Raw genomic sequence first — 27,803 nt, 5'->3', positions numbered from 1 at the left:
GCATTTGTGTTCCTTGGCACAATTTGACCACATTTGCAATGTTTCGCATCTGAATTTGTCTTTGGGGATCATTAAAGTGTAACAGTCTGTCTCGGTCTATTGTGTTTTTGCAATTTTCCCTGTAGCTGTATTAACATTAAGTGACACGGCTTGGGTTTGTGATTTGTAAAGAGAAGTGGATTGTTTTTGGAGTGTGGTGTGATTGACTGATTGTTTTGGCTGTTATGGACATTGTGTGTCAAAACTAGAGAAAAATCAATTCTGTTCCCGTTTGAGTCAGCTTTGGAATTGCTTTGCCTAATATTGCAAGGCTTGTGGTTTTCTGTTTTTTTATTTTATTTTTATTTTTTCCTTGTCTGTGTGTGTGTGTGATAGTAGATTCAAAGTACGCGCGTGATTGACAGTTGAGCCTGGAAAATAGGAGGAACGACTTCATCCGTCTGGCTTTACTCTGTTATGGAAGCCATTTTGGGATTTTCCTAGTAGTAATTGTGAGTAAAGCTCGTAACTTTTGTCTATTCCCACGGAGATCGCGGAATTCGGATCTGGTGTTTGGATACGCAGTTATTTCTGTTTTCTTTTTATCTTTAAATTCCCGTCGAGATGCGGCACGGATTTTGCGCATCCTTGAACTGGATTGTAAATTCCGAACTGGACTACCTTCAAAACAACAAGAGATTATAGAAACTGATGGTCAAACTGGCAAGTGCTGGAATATTTCGTTGCTATTTATGATTTCATTCAAGCCCTATGCACAGATACATCGATATTTTAAGTGTATTTTCTATCCATTCTTTGGTGGACAGTCAGTGGAGCTCCTTTCTTTCCAAACTCTTGACAGAAAACATGGCCCTGGGTTAACTGTCATTCACGCAACCAGGGCTTTATTTCTGTAAGAAGTATGATATACAAAGCTTAAGATGTAAACACTAGTGAAGTGCGCAGAAATCCCTTTACGCGTTTAGATAAAAGAACTGCGCTGATACAGTGTTGCAATCCAAGGCTGTGTGTCAAAATCTAGTGAGCTGCCTACATAGTCAGCATTATAGACTCATTCTAAACAATGAAATCGAGTCACTTTTCGGGCATCGAATCGAAAGTTCCGTCATATGCAAATACGGGTCGATTTGAACGTCTGCGATTCCCAAATGTGCTGTCTATTTAGGCGGCTCACTAGTTTTTGAGACGCAACCAATGTTGCAATCCCAAATGTAGCAGAGGGGCAGATATGAGACGTCAAATCTGGAGAGCTGTGCGTCTATCTTGTTTATAAATGCAAACGCACCTTTTCCACAAAAGATAAAGCTGCAGAAGCGCATGAAGGCGTGACAGTAGATCAAGAAGAAAACATAAATCCTGACTTGTTTTGTCTGTCTTTATGCACAAAGAAAGGAGCTCATGGTTTTCACCATTGACTTGGTTTATTGCACTATTATGTCTGATACATTGCTGTGCTTGTTTGGGCTTGTGAAATGTGCATTTTAGACAAGAAAAAGAGGTGGGAAAGATTTTCTCTGGATGTTCAGCCTGTCTCTTGGATGTTGGAGAGTGGTTTTCTGGATCTCCTCTGGTTTTGAGAATGTCGAGACATGCATTTAGAGGAAAGGTAAACAAAATAAACATGATATTTGACTTTGGGTAATACAGTGTATTATTATCTGAATATTGTGATAATTGATACCATAGTGCTTTGTTCATTCAGATGCTTATTTTAATCGGCACTTTTGAAAAGGTCCAGGACAGTTTTGATCCAGCTGAATCTTCATGTCAACTTCATAATGAGTTTAGTACTTCTAGATAATGAGTTAAAGTTGAAAGTTAAACTCTTACCGGTTGTTTAGGTTAGTTTAAGCTCTGCTAGTCTACAGATGACTAAACAAAGCCTTCAGCGATGACACAACAAAGCAAACATGCAAAACTTAAATCTAAATTGTGACTGAATAAAATGATACAGTTTCATGGAAATTTAAGTAGCGCTTTACAATAAGTTTAGATTTGGTTAGTTAATGCATAGGGTGTCATGAACTAACAACAGCAACTTTTAGCCTACAGCATTCTTTGATGTTAATGTTAATTTATAAATATACTTTTGTTCACTGGTGATTCATTTTTGTACATACTTACCTAATACTAATGTTTATTTAATTATGATATATTTATTTATAACTTGGTAATTAATTATAAAATTAATTTGATGTGTTTTTATTAAATGTAAAAATATATTAATTATATAAATATAATAATAAATAATATTAATAATCGCTGTACAAACATTGTGCATATTTACACTGATAAATGATTTTTCAAAGTTGTAAATAAAACAAAGATTATCAGTACATTTTACAAGAAAATGCTACTTCAATTTTTCTACTTCTAATTTTTGTTTAATTCAATGTGCTTCTTGCCGTTTCTTTGTAATTGTGAAATTTACTAGCAATTTCTGAGTGAATATTTTTTCTACAATTTTTTTCAGTGTAGTTCATGATACCTAATTAATTAATTGTAATTTTTTTTGTAAACTCTTACCAAAAATTCTATAGTGAATATAAGTGTAGCTAATAATGCTCAGCTATAAAATGATATTTAATTGCCTGAGAATTGCGCTCTGTGAGTGCAGTTTCTGTAAATATGTTAGAAGTCTTCATTCAGTAATCATGACTGGCTAGAAAAGTTGTAGAGAACCATATCTGTGTAAATGCATTACATGTTAAAGTTTCTGTGCTCTCGCTGTCCTGTTAGTGCGAGTCACACTGGACAGTGTTGTTGATTTTTGTAGGTGTAGGTGTGGTCCATCACATCCTGTTTGATCGGCAATATCAGATGAAGTGTTTCCACATTAAAGAGCACAGTTTTTACTATTAAAGAGGTGTTGTCTATAGTTACCACTAGCTTTGTGTTCAATCACCTGAATCAGACTAAACCATTAAACTAAAGTTGTTGCAGATCGGGATTCCTCCCAGAGGCAGGCTGAACCGCAGACCGTGTGTGTGTGTGTGTGCATGCTTTCAAGGGTGTGACTGTGATGTTTATACACTGAAGTCACACCCATCATCACACATTAGCTGTTGCTGTAGTTTCAGAAGTCTGCTCTTCACATCTGGTTTGATCTTCACAGCGCGCTCAGCGAATTACCATGGATTTTTCCCCTCTGCACACGTATACTCCTCCTCACTGTACTCCAGATAACACGGGATATACCTATTCACTCAGGTGAGATCACTGTGAGAATGAAGAAACAATTGCTGGGTGGAACTACAGTGCACTTCACAAATTTGTTCTGTCTATAACGCATCTCACTTCAAGTAGACCTTACAGAGATTTGTGTAACCGGTCACAAACTTCTGACATTCAGCAAATAATCAGGAATTTAGTCCGTTTAAGGATTTCCATGTCAGGTTAAACCTGTTTGTTGCTCAAGTCTTGTGAGCTTGTGGTTGTAGACAAAGAACTTCACTAGTTCTACCTGGAAGACGTTAAAATCTGTGTTTGTGGTCCATTTTTAATCATTATTCAGCTGTTATATTCAAGTAGAGTTTTATTTCTGTGGCAGGGTTGGATGACAGCATGCAGGTGTGGTGCTTCAGCTTTCACAGTTGTTGACCTCAGGCGAGTTATGAAGTTACACTGAGTTAATGGCTAGGTAACGTGAATTTGTGTAATAATACGCTTGGTTGTGAATGTATTTTAGATGGTTTGCAGAAAATAGTGTGCTAAGCAGAAACAGTGCAGACGTGTTGACGTTGGTATGCAGATAACCATTTGTACCCCACTCATTGCACTGACTGATACCACTTTTCCACCGAAATCATGCAGGTTCTTGTGTCGGAGCTGGTGCTCGCCTCGGGTCTGTGAATCAGGCGTAGCAAGAGTTTGAGTGGATCTGAAAAGTAATGGGAGTAGAAGATTGGGAACCGCTATTTGAAATGATCGAACAAAAAGTGGTCAGTTGAGTTCGAGTTTGAATAGTCTTTACACATTACAGAATTACAAATGTCAAAACTGAAGTGAGAAAAAGCTAATTTGTGTGATGTGTAATTGCCATTTTATAAAAGCAATATAGCAAACCAAAGGCATTCAAGTTCATGCTTTACTATGAATATAGTTATAAGCTATTGAACCTTGTTTAAATGTTTGTTTGTTTTTTTATAAAAGTTCACTTAACTTCTTGACTAAACCTTTTACTTTTATTTAATTTTAATTATTATTTTTTATTGTAGTTATTTATAGTAATAATAATAATAATAGAATTTAAGGTTTCAGTTGTCTAGATAGTGTTGTTATTGTTAACTAAACTGTTAAAAATAATTTTTAGTAATTGAAATAAAGCTGAAATAAAGTAAAATAAAAATGTTAGACATAAAACTTAAAAAAAAAAACTTTAGAAAAGTTGCCTTGGTATCTACTGTATATAAATGAGATTAAAGTTGAAGTACTACAATTACTAAAACTAAAACTGAAATAAAAGTAAATTAAAGCTACATAGAAATATAAAAAAAAAATTATAATAATAATACAAATGACACATGCCCCAAAAATAATACAAATGACAAATGCCACTAACAAAATCACTAAAAATTTGTACTAAAATTAAAACAAGAAATGAAAATATATAATCAAATTAAAATAATAAATAATATAATAGCATATAAATAATATTAAAATAAGCGTGTCTGCATTATTTTTATTTTAAATTGATTTGAACATATTTTATTCAATGATGTCCTGCTACGCTGTTTTAAATAAAAATATTAAAAAAAAAAAAACGAATAAAAAAATAACAAATGCCCACAAGAAAAATCTCTTTTTTCATTTACTAAAATAAAAACTAAAAATATAAAATAACAAATTCAGAATATTAAATGATGCTAAAATAACACAGTGTCTGGATCCTTTTTAGTTGATATTGATTTAAACATCTGTGTTTTACTCAGGAATGTCCCACACTGTGTGCTCTTGCTGTTATATTTACTGAGACCGCTTCAGTGGTCGTGGTTTGGTTCAGCATTGCCGGTGGCTGCGCGCTGGAGTGAGTCCGTGTAGGTTGCACGACTAAGGTCTTCAGGCAGAAACCGTCGTGAAAAGATCGAGTTACAAACCGTTGAGCCATCTGTCGCTGGCACTCAGAGGGACGTGACGAATTAGAGTTACTCAATGCGTGTCAGACAGGAAAGACATGCGTACAAAGAGCGATTGTGTAATCGTGTAACAGAGAAAGGAGTGCAGTGACAGTAGAGCAACACATGCATGTTGAGCTTTTGTGAAAACTACTGAATCTCTTTTGAAATGAATTACTTAAGATTAATGTAGTCAGAAGGGGAATCTAAAGGCCTCAGTGACAGCAGGCCAGAAAAATCATTATAAATGATATATTAGCCTGTTACAAAATTGTGATTGTGCCAAACCTACCAATATCAGGCCATATACACTCACCGGCCACTTTATTAGGTATACCTGTTCAATTGCTTGGTAACACAAATTGCTAATCAGCCAATCACATGGCAGCAACTCAATGCATTTAGGCATCTAGATGTGGTGAAGACGACTTGCTGAAGTTCAAGCCGAGCATCAGAATGGGGAAGAAAGGGGAATGGATGTGCAGCCGACAAATCTGCAGCAACTGCGTGATGCTATCATGTCAATATGGACCAAAATCTCTGAGGAATGTTTCCAACACCTTGTTGAATCTATGCCACAAAGAATTAAGGCAGTTCTGAAGGCAAAAGGGGGTCCAACCTGGTACTAGCAAGGTGTACCTAATAAAGTGGCCAGTGAGTGTATATTTTAACAGAGAGCAATTATTGTTGTTGTTAATATTAATATTATGATTAAGTTAAAAGTGAATCTAGTGTTCTTTTGCAGCATTGCTGGTGCCATGCCATGAACCCCCACAGCGAACCGAACCGAACCGTGGCTCTAAAACCGTGATATGAACTGAACCATTGCATTGGTATATCGATACCCCCCTTATATATTTTTTTTTATTTATTTAATTTTTTATTATTATTATTATTAAATTAGATACTTGTCCCTGTCACAATGCAACTATTTGCTCAGTTTTCCCTTGCATATTTGTGACAAACAGTGGAACTCATTGAGTCATGCAGTCTCTGGCAAAACATTGGGACCCATTGTTAAAAAAAATTCTCCTCATATTTCAAATTTTTGTTGGTTAATTATGAATATTTCTTATGTGTCATCTCACTTACACCAGAACAGGGCTGAATGTAATTCTGTTTAACTTGAGACAATGTTGTAACTAGTAGAATTACTGATGAAACGGCGAGTAAATACAGCGGTATTCACTCTCATTTGGCAGACAGTCAGTGCAGTTTATGTTTGACGGCTGATTGCATGAAGTTGTTTGCTGTGTATCGAGAGTTTGTACTTGTTTTGTGTATTTTTGTTCACATTACGTGTGTGACGTGTTGCATTGTCAGAGGAACCTGTGTGAAACTGGGACAGAAGCACCAAGAAATATGAATCTTCTTAATAGAGCTGCTTCTGAATTTGGACATCTGGGAACTCTTGGGATTTAGTATCATGTTAAACAAGATTGTAGAAGATGTGCATGTTGGGAAAGTATCCTGCGTGAAGGGAATACTTGCACCAGAATAGTTTGAGTTTCACTGCAGTGTCACACTCAGCAGCTGCTGGAGTGTTTGACAGCTGTGTGTGTGGGGGCTGAATGCACTGAAGTTACCTAATAGTGTTTTTGTTCTGCTTTAGCTGAGCTGTAATAAAGGAAGTGATAACGCAGAATTTGAATAACCACAACGCCTTTTCCCTCTGATAGTAGTTTTCTCTTTTTCTGGAAGATGTAGGCCTAAGAGCCAAGCACAAAATATATTTTGCCCTAAAAATGTTGAGCCTTTTTGATTTATAATTTTTTTTATTTGTGATTTTTCTTTTATTGATATATTGCTGTCAGCGCATATTAGGGATTTCATATTTCATTTTTATTAATTGTATTATTATTATACATTTACATCAGCACATATTCAAGATTTAATTTAAAGTTAATTTAATTTGAATATATCATTAACATTAATAATTTTTGCTTTAATACTGTATATTTTTCTGCCCTAAATGCTATATCCAGCTTTCATTATGTAGTTGATTAATTAATGTGAAACATTAATTTTATTATTATTATATAATGTTATTATATATTACGGCCAGAATTCACTTGTATCATGTCAAATTTTGAAATTTAGTTTTTAATGTTTAAATGTATTTATTTATTTATGTAAAACAAAATAGTGTAGCCTGGATAATATTGGCTCTCATATTGCTTATCAATATAATTATGGGCTTATTTGCATTACTATTTTAAAACCAGTGTATTCATATGTAGATATTGAGTGAGTGTTAACAGAATAATCAATAGTGAAGTGAAGGAAGAGGGATAAAGTATTGAGATAGTAAGTGGGAAGCGAGTGATTGGTCAAGAGGGTCAGCTGATGTAGTAATCAATGATCAAGATGCTGCTTGTTGACCGTTAACCCCACTCAGGTCCTGTAGTAGCGCTCTGAAATAAAGCCCTGAACTCTGAGCTCAGACACTGGTGAGCCGTGAGCTTCTTAATCTCACTGAGAGCTCCATGTGTTCTCTAATCAGATTTCCTCCTGTCAGTTGTCGCTATCGCAGCACTTGTCTCATTGTGTGAGTGGAAGATGGATTCTGGGGCGGTCTTCGACCTTTGTTTGCCTGCTATCTGCGCTAAAATGTGTGCTAATTGCATAATTAGCATTCTAACACAGTGTCCTAACCAGGCATGCTGTAATAAAACATCAAGCAGTAAAACTCTGGATCAAAGCTTGATCTAGCTCAGGACTGTTTTGATTATCATAACTCTATAAGGTATTTTAAGAGCGATTATGTTGTGAATAAAATAGTTTATCCAAAAATAAATATTTATATTTTATATTTATATTACTTAAATAAGTAATATTAATAAATACTTATCACTTTCAAAAGCTGAAGTGATTACCTTTATTTATTTGTTAGAATATGTATAACTCAATATTTTAACTAATTGTAAAAGCTGAATAATCAATAAATGTCTACTGATGAATCAGAGAAATAATCGATGATTAGTCGATTAATCGTTCTAATAATCGTTAGATTAATCGACTATCAAAATAATCATTTGTTGCAGCCCTAGTCGCAACAGAGCCTTTTCATTTCCTTTGACATTAGGGATGTAACGATTAACATTAGCCGGTTGAAAATCGATTCAAATATGTGACGGTTGAAATGCTAAACAAATCGCGATTCAATTAGGGGTAGGAATTTATATGAATGTATGCCTGAGGGGAACTTCTACTTGTGTCTTTTGATGGTATTTTTTATTTTCCTCTTGCCTCTGTATAATGCATATTAAAGTTCATAAGTGCAGGCTGTGCAGCGCTGCTTTGTTTACAGCGGAAACCAAGGAAACACTTTAAGCGCCACCTGCTGGCAGAGAGTGAATCTGCGTCTCGTTCAGCTCGTCTGCTGTTTCTGTTTCATGCAGATATTTTTTATGCATAGTTTCACAAAACTGAAGTCAAACCATTCTGTTTTTGCTTCAAATTTCGAAATTATACAATCTAATTTAGATTAAAAACTGCTCATGTTGCATGTATGCAGCATCTTTGTTTGGATCATGATTAAAATGCAGTGGTTGCCTCTAATTTTAAATGTAAAGAGCACAGACAAAGCCTTAGTTCATTTATAGGAAGATATTTTGTCCAAGCAATAATAAAAGGACACATTTAATTTATAATTTGTCTTAAATCTCATTTTGTAAAAAAAAAAAATCTCGAATCGAATCTTGAAATCAAAATCGTGAATCGAATCGTGAGTTGAGTGAATGGTTACATCCCAATTTGACATTAATAAACCAGCTGTAAAATTGGCAAAGAAGTGATCTTTCAGGAGTTGATATATAACATGTATGATGTCATATCGCTGGAGGTCTAAAGCGTGTGCACACTGAAGATAAAGGGCCTGCTAGTAATTCTGTGAAGTTTTAGGTTTGTGAGGGAGTGTTTTTATTCAGGCTAATCTGATGTGGCAAACGTCCAATGGGTATTTCTCACAGGAAGACACGGCCTTTAAGGGACTGTTATTTTAAGATGTTTGCGCTGTGTTTCACATTTCTGTTTCTCGGTTTATTCCATGGTTACTGTGGTGTTTACGCAGGACTTGTGCCAAGCTCAGTTGTTTATAATAATGTTCTGATCTGATTTGTTAATCAGTCATTCACTTCTGCTCACTGAGTAATATGAGGAGTTTGATTTAGCCTTTTTGAGATTTATTTGGCCATGTCAACCAGATTTTTACAAATCCACAAGCAGCTTTTATGTAATATACTGAATACTTTTAAATACTGGTTTCAAAGGTTTAGGGTCTGTAAGATTTTGAATTGAAATTGAAAGGATTTGTTTTTATTTTTGTCTTTGTTTTCTTTCATTCTTTTTTCATGTATATCAACATTATCGCCCATTATGAGGACTGAGGCTGTTAAGCGGCAAAATGACAAAAAACCATAAAAGTATTATAAAACTAGATTAAATGATTTGAACTCTTCTGTCGTAATATGATAGCTTTGCATGAGAAGCAGGCTGAAATAGGATAATCTTGCCTTCTAGCCTGCTTTAACATTGACACTCATCTGAATGTTGTAATGCCTCCAGAGGTGGGCTGAGACTGTAATTGGCTCTGGTTGGGATGACTGGTCTAATCCTGCTGCTTTACTCAGGGAATGAGAGAGAGAGAGACAGGTGTGATGCTTTCAGAATGTAATCAAATGAAAATTAAACAGTTCGTTTTATTTTTTGGCAAACAAATTGCTGCATAAGAGGTTTACTGTTAAAATTACAACATGGATATTATGGTATATTATATGTGAATATTTACCCTCAGAAAGCTTTGCTTTTTTTCTGTTTCTTTTGTCTTCATTTTTCATTAGTAAAGCATCTGTTGATTTCACTGTTTTCTCGATTATTTAATGAGGCATAAATATGATTAATATGATAAACATTTATAGTTTAGTTCTGTTCATGTTTTTCTGAGAAAGACATGTTAATGAGTAGGGTTGGGTATCGTTTGGGTTTTTTTCGATACCGGTGACGCATAGCTTTTCCACTCATTTACTGATGAGCATTAGCAGCTTCCAGCGCTGTCTGCTTGTGTTCTCTCTTCCATGATCGCTGCTCTGACTCATAGGTAATAACATTTAATTTCAGCAACATTTCATGCCCAAAACATACATTAGACGGCAATCGGAAGTTATTACAAACACTCGATGGTGGTTTAAAGTGAGTTTTGAGTAAAAGCGGAATATAAATCTTATTTATTGTCTTATGTAGCATGATGCTAGTTTGCATGAATGGTCACATAACACGCACTTTCGGTCGTGTAACGTTAGTATGAACGGACATCTGCATATGATCGGAACTCCACGCAGCTCCCGCGCTACTCTATACTGGTGGTATTACAGTACCACGGAGAGCTAAGAGAGCAGGCTGCTCCGTGCGCTTTTTAATAGCTCTCGCGGATGATCGATCTGCGCTGCACCTCTTCTAGTCGAACACACCGGCTAGTGCTGCAGGCTTATTGGCTCACTGATGCTGATTAGATTAACCCCTTAGGTATCGAAATTTGGTACTGGTCGACAAGACGTTTTTCGATACTAGATGGTATCGAGGCAATTCGGTCAGTGCCTAAAAAGTATCGAACTCGATACCCAGCCCTAGCTCTCGCACAGAAAATCCACATATCCAGTCACAGAAGTAGAGGACTCATAACCCTCCAGGAAATCCCTTATATGGACAAAGGCATTGCTATTATATCTGTAACTGAGTAAACAGAACATATAAACTTTTGAATGATAAAATAAAGACAATAAACACTCGACTGCGACAATATAGTTTATCTGTGTTATTTAATCTATCTCTGGTATTTTCATAATAATTAAGTATATTTATAATAGGGTGACCCTATTTTAGTTTTCCAAAAAAAGGACAGTAGGGGGCGGGGTTCGTGGGCGGGGCTTCACCTAACAGTATACGTAGCAAGGTTTTTTTTGTTTGTTTGTTTGTTTGCTTATTTTGTTTTTATAGTAAATAAAAAGAAAACAAGTAGAAAGAATAAAAAAAGAATAGGGAATGCAAGTGTTAGAGGGTCATTTTTTAATAAAAAAGACCAGAACCGTTTGACATAAAGACCGCGAGTCGCGACCCGAACCGCACTCGCATTAAATCTATTACACCAGGTAGCCTAAGCAAGATTATTTATTTCATCATGTAACACAAGCAATCAAAACAACATTAGGCATTCTAAGTTGGTGCTTTGAAGAAAAACAGCGCAACATGATAATTAACAGAAAAAAAGATGAGAACGCGCCTTTCTGTAAACAACACAAAACTTTTGCCTAGCATCTTGTGATCACTCTGCCAGGCTTTTGAACAAATGTGCATTGGCTAAATCACATCATACACACGCTTATAATTCTTCTATGGTTAAATAAGAAAAGACATATAACCAAATCAGGCTACATTTATTTTCATACTAAATATCTCAACACATATCATTGGATATGACATTAAGCGCGACTTGTGTAGATTAATTTTGTAAAAAAGGCTTGCCTGCTTTCTTTGGCGTATATTTGTATACGTTTACTACCTAATCAATCTCAGCATGCATTAATTTTGTGTCGCTATATGTTTGCCTCACTAAGGTTAAATTATGCCTACGTCTTTCTTTGGCCTGCGCTCTGGAAGTGATCTGTTAATTCTGCTAAACTTTAAAACTGAAACTAAACTATATAAAAACTAAATAAAAATGTGTTCACAAAATAAAAACTAAACTAAAACTAACAAAAATATGAATGAAACTAATAAAAACTAAACTGAATTTTATAGCAAATTTGAAAACGATATTAAAATAAAACGAATTTAAAAATTCAAAACTATAATAACCTTGGTACCGGTGCCATATTGGTACCGGGTTTCGGTACCCAACCCTATTAATGAGTGTAACTGATATGCATTAACTCAGAAAATGCTTGTTTTTTTACTGTCTGTTCTGTTTTTCGGGGAGAATGAACTTCCTGTTAGGGTTCAGATCTAGAAGCTGGGAGGCCATTAAAGATGTTAAACATTATCCTGATGTTTATAAAAGCCCACTTCAGTTTGTTTAGCAGTGTGTTTGAGAGCATTGTCCTAGAGCAGGGATTCCCAAACTTTACGTTTACTGGAAATATGACTTTGAATACACATTAATAACATGTTCTTGATTCTCTGATGTTGGGTAATGGTAACATGACATGCAGGTAGTTCACAGCAAATCATCTCCCATTAAATACCTCATTCATTCATTTAGAGCTTAATCTCTAGTTTAAATAGAATTAATTAATATGATTTAATATTAATATTGATAGAATTGAGTTTAAACAGAGACTTTATTCTTGAATCAAGTCAGATTTATTGAGGCAGACAGGTTTGTGTGCAGTTGTCATCTTCTCAACAGTTTCTTCTCAGTATTTGATGGAGGACAGTAACTCCTGTTGAGTTGCCGTAGGCCTCTACTGTGAACTCCCTTACTGCTACGCCCAGTTTTAAGGGCCGGGCGATTTTGGGCAGGTGCATAACTCACATTTGTCACCTGTAATTATAGCCTCAGAGAGCTTTAAAGTATATTCATTGCTTTGAAAAGTTCATAATGTTCCTTCTTTTTTGGAATGTTCCCGGGTCATTCAAATTCAAAATTTAAATTTTTCTTCCAGTATTTTTTCCATGCAATTGTGCTCAATTGGAATGAATTCACACTGCAGGTGTCTGACGATTAAATTTGTAAATATGAGCAACTGTAATCCACCGGTTGTACCAAGTGACTAGTTTGTACTGCCTGTCTTGATCTTATATCTGAATTTACATGTTTTTTTTCCCCCCTGCAGCTCAAGTTACTCGACCGCAGCCCTTGATTTTGAGAAGGAGCACCAAATCAATCCTGTGTACGATTCGCCCAGAATGTCTCGCCGTAGTTTGAGACTACAGACCAGCAGTGGTTTTTATGGTGACAACAGCCTCACTGAGCTCACAGGCAATCACAGTGTCGGCTCCTACAAGCAGACCAGCAGCAGCAGCAGCGTCAGCAGGTCAGATCTTCATCTCTCTGGCAGTATAAGATAACAGACCAAGTGTGCAACATCACTTCTTATCGAGAAACCCGCACAGCCTTGTGCCAGCTCTTCTACGTGAGATGAGTGGCATGTTTTTCTCATCATAATTGGAAAATTTAACTTTTAAAGCTGTTAAACCTGTATCTTATTACTGTGGACATCTTTAGTTCAAGGGAAGGAGGTTTATCTTAAAGTGTATGGTTCCCAACCACGTTCCTGGAGGACCACCAACACTGCATGTTTTCCATGTCTCCTTAATCAAACACACCTGATTCAGATCATCAGCTCATTAGTAGAGACTCCAAGACCTGAAATGGGTGTGTCAGACAAAGGAGAGATACAAAATATGCAGTGTTGGTGGTCCTCCAGGAACGTGGTTGGGAACCACTGAATTAGGCAATTCTGCAACTATAGATTTTTAGAAATATACAAGTAGTGAAAGTCAGCATCTCAATATGCAGTAGTAAGAGAGGTTGTCCTGTAATGACTGACATGTTAGTGCTTGAGTAAAATGAATGACATGGTAAAAAATACCATCTTTCCAGCCTTACAGAAATTCCCCAAATATCCCCAAGATATGTTTGTGCGATCAGCCTGGCAGCACATATTTTACATGACTTACATACATAATAAAAAAAACAGATATTTTAATTTCCATTTTTACTGTATTTTTGATCAAATAAATGCAGCTTTGGTGAGCGCAAGAGACTTCTTTCAAAAACAAAAAAAATCTTACGAGTGTATATATAGATTAACTGAATTCCTTCCATTAGCAAAAATTAACTCCGTTTATGATCATGTGATCTTGAATGGCACATCCTCATGATTCATTATGAAACCTAGCATCATTTATATAAGATTTTAACTGGGATTTCAAAACTCTCATTGCTCTCACTCTTGCAAAAGCGATTGGAGGAAAATATTCCTTACTTCCTAAATATTCCTTTTATTTTCATGCGCCAAATGGGGGAAAACTGCACATTTTCAAATAAATTGCAATTAAGTGGCAGTGACACATGGCTGTGTGTAGGGCTTACTACAAGTGCATACTTGCTTTCAAATGTAATTGACCCACTGTGTTTTTCCCACAGGGCTGTGCGGAGCAGGAGGCAGCAGCAGGGCTCATCCGTGCACGAGTCTCAGAGCGTGTCTCAGATTGTGACTCCAACTGCTCAGAAAGACCAGACCCTGTCAGACCTGAGTTTCACCAGTACAGCCAGTGATGCATCTCTAATCTCTAGCCTGCTGGATCAGTCCACACTCAGACAGAGCTCCACGGCACACACATACTCTGGTCAGTGGCCTTTCACAAGTGTGCAAAAAGTCAACATGAAGTCAAAACCAACCCTGTTTAATTTTCCTAAAATGACAGTTCACCCCAAATGAAACTTTCTTGAAAAATTACTCACCCTCAGGCCATCCAGGATGCAGCTGAGTTTGTTTCTTCACCAGAACAGATTTGGAGAAATTTAGCATTACATCACTTGCTCACCAATGGATCCTCTGCAGTGAATGGGTGCCGCCAAACAGTTCATAAAATCTTTCTCCAAATCTGTTCCGATGAAGAAACAAACTCCACTACATCTTGAACGTCCTGAGGTTGAGTGCATTTTTGTGAGAACTACTCCTTTAATCAGTTTGTTTTTGTAATCTTTCATGAAAACGTGCAAATTGTCAAATGTAATTGGCGTCATTTTAGGCAAATGTCACACTGTAGCTATTGCTTATTTAATCCTGACTGTTTAAACTATGAAACTATGCATAAACAACTGTTTTTGTAGGAAACTCAAGGTTATGTTTAAGTTAACGGAGTAAACAACTCTCTTTCTCGCTCAGACCTGTAGATAAGATCAGGTTATCATCAGTCTTCTGTGAATCACATCAGGTTGAACAGTGTGCTTTGACTCTTTTTATTCATTTATTTGGTATTTTCTTAATGTTGTGTTCAGCACGGAGAAGAAGAAATGCTCACAGCTCTCTGTTGGAGAATGGAGACATCAGTAAAACAGAAGCGCACACTAATCTGGCTAATGGCTATATTTGTAAGGACTGCTCGTTCCACGCAGACGGGAAGGAGGATGAAATGGCATGTTCCTTACCGTACTCGACATCTGTGTCTTCAGCGTATCAGACAGCTGCAGACGCCACTATGACCACTTCTCTGAACAGCGTTGACAAGACAGGTGAGGACATGATCGAGTCAATTCGCAAATGTTGTTTCCATTTTCATGCCTCTCCATATTTCAAAAACACTTCATTAAAGGAATAGTTTACTCAAATAAAGAAAATTTGAATAAAATTTGCTTCTTCATCAGAACAGATTTGGAGAAGTTAGGCATTATTATTAAGCATTAATTTAGCATCACTTGCTCACCAATGGATCCTCTGCAGTGAATGGGTGCCGTCAGAATTAGAGTCCAAACAGCTGATAAAAACATCACAATAATCCACAAGTAATTCACACCACTCCAGTCCAGTTTTTTTACTTAAAAACCTCGCTTCCTGCTAAAATACAAATCCTCTATCCATAATAACGCTTTCTCCGGTGAAAAAGTTTTCACTACTTGCGTGTGGTGTGGATTGTTTGTGGGTTATTGTGATGTTTTTATCAGCTGTTTGGACTCTCATTCTGACGGCACCCATTCAACGCAGAGGATCCATTGTTGAGCAAGTGAAATAATAATACATTTCTCCAAATCTGTTCTGATGGGGGGAAAAAAAAACTGAGGGTGAGTACATTTTCAGCAAATTTTCATTTCTGGGTGAGTCATTTCTTTAACCCTCATATTGTGTGTTTTGTTGTGTTTTTGTTTCAATAATTTGTTCAACATCTTGATTTTTGGTTCGCCGTGATTATTTGAAGTAGACCAATGAGAAAGGCACCTTAAATGTAAAAGAAAATAATTTTCCATTTGGAAATATTTTGCAGTTGCATTATGTGTAATTTTGTTGTAATACTATGTTTTTATATGTAAATTCATGCCCACTCGCTATTTGTGAAATAAAGTGAAACGCATGCTCGAATTTCAGATGAGCAAGTGCTTATTTGCTGTATGTGTGTTTCAGCTCATGACAGCTACTGTGGCAGTGTGAACGTGCGAGATCTGGTGACAACAGACAGCCATCTCAATCTCAACGGGTCACTCTGTAAGTTCACACAGGATACCTAAACAATCCTTCAGTGCAAAAGCATTTACAAAATGCTGAAAAACTATAGCTAATGAACTATTATAACATCTGACATGGACTTTTATGTGGCTAAACAGCATCAACAGAAGTCTAGATTGCATTAAATATTAGTAACACAAAGTTAACTTATATTTTGTCAGTGTATCTGTATTTTGTCATGTTCAAAGTGGTCTTTTTAGCTGTTTTTCACAAATTATCCCTTTTTGTCAGGTAAAGCATGTTAGATTAAGTGAACCACATGCCGATTAGAGTGGATTTCCATGTTTGTGACCGCTGAGCTCCAGATTATGTTTTTGTACAGCTAGTTTAAGGGGCAGAACCTAAGCCTGATGGTCAACAGAGCATGTGATTGACCCATTCTGAATGACAGCCCAGTTTAAGGATGACAAATTATCCACTCAGCATTGTTGTCAAACAGAACGACACATGGGAAATCAAAGGTCTGGGACAGTAGACGTATCTACAGTCTAAATTTACCAGACACTTGAGCTATTTGTGATGTTTTTTTGTGATGACTGAAAACACATGCATCTTTGATGCTGATGTTGTCGTCACTGCTGATTTTCAGGTGATGACTGTAAAGGAAAACAGCACATGGAAATGCACACGGAGCATAAACGCTATTCCTACACCCGCCATGTATACGCAGCCTTGTGGGCCCTTGTTTCTTACACAGGTTATACACCTTCAGATCTTTACACACCTTCCCAGTAGACGTCGACTTCAGTGTCTCATTCCAGTAGAGAAGCTTTTGTGTGGGGGGGGGGGCATCACTTGAGCTATTTGTGATGTTTTTTTGTAGTATAGTATATATAGTTATAGTATATATTAAGCTTTTTTTTAATTTACATGATGTATGTTATATTTTCAGTGGTTTTCAGTCATTTTGAATGTATTATTTTATAGATTGAGATTTTAATTTACTGTACTTCTCAAAAATTTGGGATCGGTAAGATGTTTTTGAATGAGGTCTCATCATGGCTGCATTTACTTGATCAAAAATACACAAAAACAGTAATATTGTGAAATATTACAATTTAAAAATAACTGTTCTTATTATCAATGTTGAAAAGAGTTGCTGCTGAATATTTTTGTGGAAACTGTAAAGCATTTTTTTCAAGATTCTTTGCATAGAACTTTCAAAAGAACAGCATTCATTTGAAATTAAAGTCTTTTGTAAGATTCTAAATGTGCTTTACTGTCACTTTAAATCAATTTAATGCATCCTTGCTGAATATAAGTATTAATATATTTTAAAAGTATATTTTACTGACCCCAAACTTTTGTACGGTAGTTTATTATTTTGAATTTATTATTTCATAAACGGTTGTTCTAGACTTCATCTCATTTGTATTATTTCCATTCATGTACTGTGATAAAACTGAAAACACATGCATCTTTGATGCTGATGTTGTCGTCACTGCTGATTTTCAGGTGATGACTGTAAAGGAAAACAGCACATGGAAATGCACACGGAGCATAAACGCTATTCCTACACCCGCCATGTATACGCAGCCTTGTGGGCCCTTGTTTCTTACACAGGTTATACACCTTCAGATCTTTACACACCTTCCCAGTAGACGTCGACTTCAGTGTCTCATTCCAGTAGAGAAGCTTTTGTGTGTCGTCTTTTCACAAGCTTTCATGACAATATTTGTTTTCTGTCCATTTGTTAGCTGAAAGAATTTGCTACTGTGTAAGAACTGAAATTAAAGAAATTTGGGGGGGGATTGGATCGGATCGCTGGATGTTGTCTGATTGTGTTCTGTTTTGGCTGTTTTGATGGTACACACTCAGGTTACGGGCTTCTGCGGGTTTGCCGAGGTTTCGGCTCAGCCGGTGCGTTTGTGACCCGGAAGCTGAAGTCCGTTCTGTGGTTGGCAGTGTGTTCTCCAGGTCGATTTAAATTCAGACTCCAGCATGCTTGTCTTTGTCTCTTACTTTCTCCTTTCCCTCACATCAGTGTGTTTTTTGGCTTATTAGACTTTTGCATATATTTGACTTGATCAATTTTCAAGCACAGTGAACCCACTTTACTTCTGTCTGAAGACAAATCATTTTAACCAGCACTTCCTTTCTTAGCTTCTCAGCTCTGGTGGTTGGAGTCCATCCATCTCTGTTTCTGATTCTTTGACTAATAATTCTCTTCCCTAAACCATTTAAACCTGTCAGTGTGGCACCTGGACTAACTTTCACTTCATATAACTTCCTCTTCTGCTCTTACACATGTGCTCTGAACAGGGAAAGCAGCGACTGGCGCCTTCTGGTGGCTGGGAACAGGATGGTATCAGCTGGTAGCACTCATGTCTCTGATCAATGTCTTTCTTCTCACCAGGTAAAAGTTTGAAGTGTTTAATCCTTAACATAAATATTGTTTTTCTGTTTGTTTGTTTTTTATGCACTATAATCATGTGATTTTTATTTTTATTTTTTTGCAAATATTGTGACTCGTGTGCATATGATAAATGTTGTTTTTGAGAGTATTTTCTCTTGTCTGTCAGGTGTCTGCCCAAACTACTGAAGCTTCTTCTGTTTCTGCTACCCTTACTTCTGCTGTTCGGTGAGATTTTAATTGGACTGATTTGTAATACTGCCATTGAAGGAATATTAATAATTAATGTTAAAGGAATAAAACAAGTAGTTTAATTTAAGCATCTGTGAGATGCTGTATTAATGAGTGATTTACATAAGCATGTACTTTTGTTACATGCACTTGTATAAAGTAGTCTATAGGTTTTAAAAAAAACTTATTTGAGCTGTCCTTTTGAAGGTAGAGTTCTTTCTAAGTGGAAGACCTTTTGCTTAAGCATTACTTGTATTCATGTAGATGGATTTTCTTCATTAAAACAGTCTTTCACAGATAGATACACCCAGTCTCTTCCTGGTATTCTCGTGCTGACACCAAGCTAAAGTAACCGGATTTGCTTGTTTAGCTGATGATGCACGAGTTGAAAGATTAGATGTACACCACCATTATTTTTTTCAATAAATTAATATTTCTATTTAGCGAGGATGCATTAAATTGATTTAAAAGTCATTTAAATGGTGATATTTTATTACGATATAAAATGTCATATCGGTCGATATTGATCATTATCATGATAAATTTCAAATCTTTATTTCTTTCAAGTTTAAATGCAGATATTTGCTTCTAAAGTGAAAGTTGTAGAAACCAGACCATTAATTGTAGTTTTAAACTACTCTTTATGGTCAGAACATGACACTTTTTTTCCTTAACAAAATAGTTACTTTCCTTAAGTTTCTGCATTGATATTGTTTCAAATCATGAAACAGGTTTTGTGTTGTCTGACTTTGATGACGTGTATCTTCACACAATTTGCAGTGCAGGCTGCAATATTAATAATATTAAATTTTTATTTGTCTCTTAGGAATGCACATTTGACAGTAGCTTGAGTTGACAGTAGAAGTAATTTGAGTTAGGATGCAGATGTATATATATGTTCATTTTTAAAAAACAGTAACATCTGTAAAAATTGTAACAACCTCATTTTTATATGGTGAAATGTAATTATTCTGACTGTTTGAGTTTTATTCAAATTAACCATTGGTCTTCCATAGCAGCATACATTTAGATCATGACAACCACAGTTAAAACCACAAATATAGCACCTCAATACCACGGTAAAAAAAATGGTTTCTAGGTATTTGTATGAAAAACAGTTAAAACACTTGAAATACTTACATAAATGATAGACTCCAATACTCATATTAGTCTAATATACAGAGACAAGTTATATTAAAAACAGGCAATTCATTTTGGTGACACTAGTGGCACAGAAACCATTATAATGATCCAAACATTCCTTCACGAAACCACTGGCACTGATGAACAGCCACAATTGTGCAGTCATCTGTAGTTCTACCCAGATGGTTTTGCTTATTCTCTTGAATACTTTCACACTTATTCAGGATTGCACAAACACACACACATTCTCTCTTTCTTTCTCCCTCTTCACATCCATGATTTGAATTTGACTGTGTAGCACTGAAATGCCTTCGAAATAACTTAAGAAGAGCGGATCCAGCGAGAGCTTGATGGGGCAACGCGGAATGAAAAAGGTTTTCAGGAGTCGCAGCAGTAGAGGCGGTGCAACTATAACGACATGTGAATAATCCCGCCCGCTCTGAAGCGGTACTAAACTGTAGTGGAAACGCAAACCGAGCCGAGCCGTACCACACAGTGGAAAAGCGCCATAAGTGATTTTTAGAGATCCTGTCTTTTAAAGTTTCTCTTTATCTCTGTTTATAGGATTATGGTACCTCGGTCCACCCATCACTCTGTCCTTCTTTCCAGCTGTAAACTTCACAGAGTTGAAAACAGCAGTCACCTCTTTCGCATCACTTCCTCCACTCCCTTCTCTCCCATCTCTTCCCTCTTTCCCAGCATTCCCTTCTTTCACAAAAGAGCCACTGGTTGAAGAACAACACATCCCACCCCCGGTCATCTCACAGGTAACAAACCAAGACCAGTCGGTATAGAATGATATCTTGAGTCAAATCTGATATTTATTCATTCAGCAAAAATACATGAATTTTAATCAAAATCTAATCGGTACACTTTCAGGCTGCATCAGAATCTATTAACAGCGAGCGTCTGGCTCGGCTGGAGCAGCGTGTGGTGGCGCTGTGGGAAAGCATCCAGCAGGGGGAGCTGAAAGCCAAGCAGCAGCATGAGGAGGCCGTGGGTTTGGTTCAGGCCCTTCAGGACCAGATGAACACACGAACCGACAGAGAGAGTCTTAGCCTGTGGGTCTCACAGCTCATCGAGCCCAAGTTCACCACACTTAAGGGAGAGATTGAGAGAGAAGCGGTCAGCAGGGCGGAGGTCAGAATGTTTGCTTATGTTTTACTTATGCTTTACCCATTAGGTTTCATATTCTCTTCTAGGTTGTTTTTTTGTTCTGATCTTTAGTTATATTCACTTCAAAAATGATCACCAAAAAGTAAATATTTTATGGGACCGTCCTGCTTTTAATGTTATGATTCAACAATTTCTTTAGAAATTTCATTTTTAGATGTTTTTCCTTTTAAAAAAACAAAGACTTAAACTTAAAAAATGTATAATTAGATATTTTTCTTTAAAAAAAATCCTGGGAATTTTTTGTCAAATTCTATCACACAACAAAATGAAAGATTTTATGTAGTTATTGTAATATTGTTTAAGAAGTTTATTTATTGCCATGAATATAATCTTTGAAGCTGATATGACTTTGGAAAAAAGTAAATAAATAAGTAAAAAATATAATGGAACACAGTTTTTTCTTCTTTTTTTCTTACACTTTTAATGTTTACAGTCCTGCTTTTAATGTTACTTGGCAACAATTTTATTCAGAAATTTCATTAATGTTTTTAAAAGATATTTCCCTGAGAAACATTTGTTACTTCTCTATCAAATATTAAATAAAATATTTTATGTAGTTGGTATCATAATATTATTTATTGTTTTATTTTTACTCTCACTATGTCTTCCAGACTGAAGAACAGCATGTGCAGCATCAGACGAGTCTTGAAGCTCGACTAGCCGAGCTGGAACTCCTGCTGAAGAACCTGAACTCTAGAACTGAGGTATATCACACACTCTCACGCTTTTACGACTTTCAGGTCTTTTCCTTCAGGTGAAATTACTGAAATTACAGTATAGGGATCGTTCTCCCATGTCCTCAGACTCAGTAAGTTGATCAATATAATCCTTTATAATATATAATCCTTGCCTGATTATAAGTACTAATTTATTTTTCAAAAATCTTACTATTTCTAAACTTTTGAATTCCACAATTTCTTTTCATTCTAGCACCTGTAACAAAAAAACTATTGAAAATGTCATTTAAAAAAAACAAACAAAAAAAGTATTGATCCTACTCATTCATCTAATTCTGTCTCAATTTTCTTCTCAATCAAAGGAAATCCATCTAACACAGCAGACTCCAGTACAGGCTCCTGTCAGGTAGACATGCTGATAAATCACCAGCAAAAGCAGTTGTTTTTGGCACTTCCTGTCTCAGAATTAATGTTTGCTCTTGTGTTTCACACTGCAGTGTTGGAGTCTCTCAGGAGAAGCATGATGCCTTGCTCTCTGAGGTTCAAAGGTTGGAAGCAGAGCTAAGCCGCATCAGAGGAGACCTGCAAGGGGTGATGGGATGTAAAGGGAAATGTGACCAACTCGACACCATACATGAAACCGTATGTAATGTTTATATGGCACATAATACATTTGTCCTGCTTTTTTCACTTATATATATACAGGCACAGGTGAAAGAACAGTTGTATGCGTTGTTGTACGGTCGTGACGGAGGTGAAGCAGAGATCCCCGAGCCCCTGCTGCCGTGGCTGGCATCTCAGTACATGCGCTCTTCTGACCTCACTGCGACCCTCATGACCCTGGAGCGCAGCATTCTGGGAAATCTGTCCCTGCAGCTGCAGGAGAGCAAGCAGCAGCAGTTCACAGCTGAAACAGTTACTCAGACCGTTGCCCACACCGCCGGGACTGCTGGGATATCAGAGGAGGTACAACCCCTGGAAACAATACTAAATACCAATACCAATACTAAAACAATACACTAGTGTTCAAAAGTTTGGGGTCAGTAAGATTTTAAATTTTTTTTTTAAAGAAATTAATACTAGCAAGCATACATTAAATTGATCAAAAGTGACAATAAAGACATTTCTAATGTTACAAAAGATTTCTTTTTCAAATAAATACTGTTCTTTTGAACTTTCTATTCATCAAAGAATCCTGTAAAATATGCGTCACCGTTTCCACAAAAATATTAAGCAGCAAAACTGTTTTCAACGTTGATAATAATAGACCAATTTGCAGTAAACGTCACAGTTATGTCACTTACAGCTGCGCACGCATTGTGGCTGAAAAACACTGGGAACAAGTGGAGGGAATCCGTTTAGCTGCCATTTGAAGCTAAACGCAGACGTTTAAACGGACAAACTGTGGATGAAACCTGCTATGATTAACCTACTTTTAAAGCATAAATTTGATTTAAACAATAGGTCTACATAATATTCACATATGCAGTTCATAGGGGACATACTGTAATAGCCCTACAGTTACAGCATGAAATACTATTTAAATCTATAACATTTTACATAACATTTACCTATTTTATCTCACAATTCTGACTTTTTTTCTCGCAAATGCAAGTTTATATCTCCTAGTTCACACTTTATAACTCAAGTTATCTCAACAATTGCAAGTTTGTCAATTCTGAGGGGGGAAAAAAGCCAGAAGTGTGGGATTCTAAACCGAGGGGAAAAGAGAGAATGACCAGTTGATTTTTCTTATCAGAATTGTGAAATATATTCTCGGAATTGCAAGAAAAAAGTCAGAATTTTGAAATATAAACTCAAAATTACCTTTTTTTTTTTATTTTATTCCATGGCTTCTGTAGACTGCTACTTTTAAACTGTAATTTTCTGCCACCAGATAGGCTCCGCCCACAAAAACCGTCATCTTAACTCAAATGTGAAGTTCATTACACATCAAATAACAACCAATATGTTAGAATATGAATGGCATGATCTTATGCAAGTGTGAATAAATTGTGAAGATGAAAGAATGAACAAATTGAAATGAATTTAATGAGCCATATTTGAGGAAACAGATTTTTTTTTCTTTGTTAACATGCCAATGCCATTTTAAATCTCTTTTCTAATAACAACCATGTTTCCCCTCAATTTCCCAGCAAGTCCAGCTGATCGTCCAGCGCGCGCTGAAGCTGTACTCTGAGGATCGCACCGGACAGGTGGACTACGCTTTGGAGTCTGGAGGTAAGCATGTCTGCAAAACACATACATATGAACATCACTGGCCCTTCAAAGAGGTTTTGACGTGAGACCCATGTGTGTGCAGGTGGCAGTATCCTCAGCACACGCTGTTCTGAGACATACGAGACTAAAACAGCACTGATGAGCCTGTTTGGAATCCCGCTGTGGTACTTCTCGCAGTCGCCACGTGTCGTCATCCAGGTAAAACCTTAAATTACACACTTTTACTGAACTAGCATCATACGTAACAATATATGTAAGACCCCGATGTTTGATGTGAATTTCTGTCTGCCTTGTAGCCGGACATGTACCCAGGAAACTGCTGGGCATTTAAAGGCTCCCAAGGTTATCTGGTGATCAGGCTCTCTTTAAGCGTGATCCCTACCTCCTTCTGCCTGGAGCATATTCCCAAAAGCCTCTCTCCCTCTGGAAACATTAGCAGCGCACCACGACGATTCTCTGTCTATGTAAGAATGTGCACTTATGTCTGATGTATGAGCATGTGCTCGCATATATTTATGGCTATTTATGCTTAACCCAATGAGTTTTGTGCTAAGAAGTGGTGTATAGCCCCATGTTGTGCAATATGTAAGTCTTGCTGTCTGCGTCTGCAGGGGTTGGACGATGAATACCAGGAGGAAGGGAAACTGCTGGGTGACTACACTTATCAAGAAGATGGAGAATCACTCCAGACCTTCCCAGTTATGGTAAAATATGTGCATCCGGAATATGCAGAATCGCCGAATCCAGTCCTAAAAATGGAATTTACTGTATAACATGGAATGTTACGTGATTTGTCCGAAGTCTGATGAATAGATCAAAAGTAGGGCTGTACATTTAAACAAATCACGATATGGACTAGTGTCTGTAAATAATATTAGAGCACAATATTCTGTGTGAATGAGCGCCACAGTTTCGTCTGCTACAAATACTCAAGCACGCGTGACACTTGTGGTGTTTTTTCAGCTATATGAGGGCATGAACACATGAACTTCATCTCCAGAGCAGCTCTGAGAATCACTTCACCAGCATTTCACCATTTCATTAGAGAAAACTATAGTATAGACTGATTAAACTATATGAATAGACTGATTAAATTGTTAAAATTGTATGCATTAATTTTATTATCACTGTTTTTGATAATACATTTGTAATAACACAGAATTCAGAAAAATTAAAAGACAACACAGAACTTCTGAAATTATTAAACACATTTAATAGGGCACTATTAAATACACTCTTAATTTTAATAAATTATTCAATTGTTAATGTTTTATGAATATTTAATTAGACATCCTTTTTGGCTAATAAAATTTTATATTAAACATATAAAACGGAAAAAACACAATTTGGGAAAAGAAATAAAATGGAATTTGAAAATAAAATGAGGATGTTCCAAAAGGTAGGCAGCAGCTGTAAAAATTGTTCAATATAATTAAACATTCACCTTTTAACCTATTATTTGTGTGTTGTTTGTTTCTTTGTGCTTATTGTTGTTAGCTTGGCAACATGCAGTTCACTTTCTGGCCAAATTCAGCGTTGCATGTGTAATTTTCAGAGAAGGCTGTCCCAGAATGGATTGCAACAAGCTAGTAAAAAAAAATTGGAGAAAAAAAAGTGTTATTAGCAACTTGCTACTGCCAAAATCTGTTGGAATACATTGTAAATTGAGTCTTGCATGCACTTTATGTTCCATACCAGTCATTTATGTAGTTTAATTTTAGTTATGTTGCTACAATAGAGTTTTGGAATAGAGCTACAATGAAGTTCTGACCACGTTTCATTTTGCCTTTTTTTTTTGTTTCTAGGAGAAGAATGACAAGGCCTTTCAGATCATTGAGGTGCGAGTGATGTCGAACTGGGGTCATCCCGAATACACCTGCCTGTATCGCTTCAGAGTTCACGGCAAACCTCACACTCAGTAATCAGGCCTCGCTGTACATTACTATATAACCCTTTATGTACATACAGGAAACGCTCGGACTTTATTGCAGCACAGATGAAACTGGGCTTGCAAGCTACATTTTTAAGACTTTAATACGAATGATGGCCGAAACAGAGTTACAAGGAGCACAGTGGGAAAGAGCGATGTGTTTAAGCTAAAGGATTCCCACTCATTTCCTTCCCAAGTCCCTGTTCTTGCACTGATTCATGCCCTTTCGGCTGGGCCCTGTGTTACGCTCCTGCCCCCATGCGCTCTCACCTGTAGAGGTATCTGTGCCTTCAGACAGAACATGCTTCTCTCATCCTGTGTACATTTTGTTTTTTTTGTTTGTTTTCTGAATGTACAGAGGTGTGAGGTTCAGGACACACTAGTGTAAGTATCCAAGTTTGACTTCAGCCTCGTCCACTGGTCTCTGCCGCTTTAACTAGTCTGCAAGGTCGCAGAGAGTGGCCATCAGCTAGAAGAGGGAGTATTTGTTGGTTTAAAACCTTTACCACTGCTAAACCGCTAAATCCCACAAAATCTGATGAGATCATGTCTGGATCAGATTTCATCCCAAATAATTTATGAAACAAATCCTATTTTAGGGTTACTTAGAGAGCTTTCTCATTATTATTATTATTATTATTAATGCAAAAAAAACAACATTGTTACATTTTAACATTGTAATAGCATTTGCTCAACTGCTTTTTAATTTGTACTCATTTGATTTTTTTTTTTATTGTAATACAGTTTTATATATATATATATATAGAGGGTAGAATATGACCCAGACAAGTTTTCACCCAACAGGCACTTCATTTAATGCTTTTTAAGGGGATTTTTTTTTTCTCTCATAACAGCCATAAATTGCAGGACACTAGTTTGACCTCAGATGGTTTTCCAGAGAAGGGAATGGATGTTTATGGACCGTATGTGGACTAATATGTGTACATTTGAACAAAACTGGACATAAAACACTCACTCAGTTGTTTGTTTCTCATAAGTAGTCATATCACAGTCACGATACTCTGCAGGAATGTAACTTATTGTAATTAGACCTTTTTAATCGACTTATATCAGTGTTTATTTTACATAAAGGGGTGCGCCCTGTAATCGTCATGATTTTCCTTTTTATTGTGTTTTTAAGCATTTTAGTTCAAGTAGACAATGCACTGTTATGTCTTTATAAAATGTAATGTAAGTTGCACAAGTCCTATGTGATTCATTGGATATGTTTAAAAAGTCAGGGGTTGGTTTATAGAGCCGCGTCGTCAACGCTGTGTTGACCTAAAAGAGTCCGTTTGTAAAATACTATTGATTTGTTCATGACTATTTATTTTATGGAAATTTAGCTAAGAAATAGGACTTTGTGCAGTGTTTTTGTAAAATGCTATTCAGTGCATATCGGTCTGTTTATATTTAGTTTTGTTAGTTTTTTTTGTTGTTATAAAATGGCTACAGTACTATGAGTTGTACCAGTAAAGAATTTAAATTGAGGATATTTGTAGTATTATTTTTATAATTGAAGTGTGGATTAAAAATTGAGTGGTTAAAATAAGTTTGAAAAAAGTACAATTTTTTATTTTTATATATATTACCTTTTTATGTTTTTATGGAAGAAAAAGTCACAAGTTTGGAATTGCAAGACGGTGAGTATTATCAGTAATTAGTTGTAGATCATTTTTTATATGGTAATTGGCTATTTGACAAAAACGTTTAATG

General features: G+C 36.3%; 1 protein-coding gene across 1 annotated transcript; it reads left to right on the top strand.

Annotated features, from left to right (window-relative positions):
- The first annotated feature begins 426 nt into the window (after positions 1 to 426).
- On the top strand, positions 427 to 27,580 carry LOC107718608 (SUN domain-containing protein 1-like). Its single transcript, XM_016525771.1, has 22 exons — positions 427 to 702; positions 3,116 to 3,210; positions 12,944 to 13,144; positions 14,260 to 14,462; positions 15,118 to 15,351; positions 16,235 to 16,315; positions 16,926 to 17,033; positions 17,792 to 17,899; positions 18,155 to 18,253; positions 18,599 to 18,692; positions 18,859 to 18,917; positions 20,628 to 20,830; positions 20,943 to 21,203; positions 21,851 to 21,943; positions 22,279 to 22,322; positions 22,414 to 22,567; positions 22,622 to 22,882; positions 24,073 to 24,157; positions 24,240 to 24,355; positions 24,454 to 24,621; positions 24,769 to 24,861; positions 25,963 to 27,580. The coding sequence occupies exons 1-22, from the start codon at positions 691 to 693 to the stop codon at positions 26,077 to 26,079; spliced, it is 2,889 nt and encodes a 962-aa protein (XP_016381257.1). The 5' UTR covers positions 427 to 690; the 3' UTR covers positions 26,080 to 27,580.
- The last annotated feature ends 223 nt before the right edge of the window (positions 27,581 to 27,803 follow it).

This window comes from Sinocyclocheilus rhinocerous, unplaced genomic scaffold (genome assembly GCF_001515625.1).
Source record: "Sinocyclocheilus rhinocerous isolate Xijiao unplaced genomic scaffold, SAMN03320098_v1.1 scaffold182, whole genome shotgun sequence".
NCBI classification, from domain to species: Eukaryota; Metazoa; Chordata; class Actinopteri; order Cypriniformes; family Cyprinidae; genus Sinocyclocheilus; species Sinocyclocheilus rhinocerous.
Note: the sequence above shows the minus strand (reverse complement) of the source record. Positions and strands in the feature narration are given on the sequence as shown.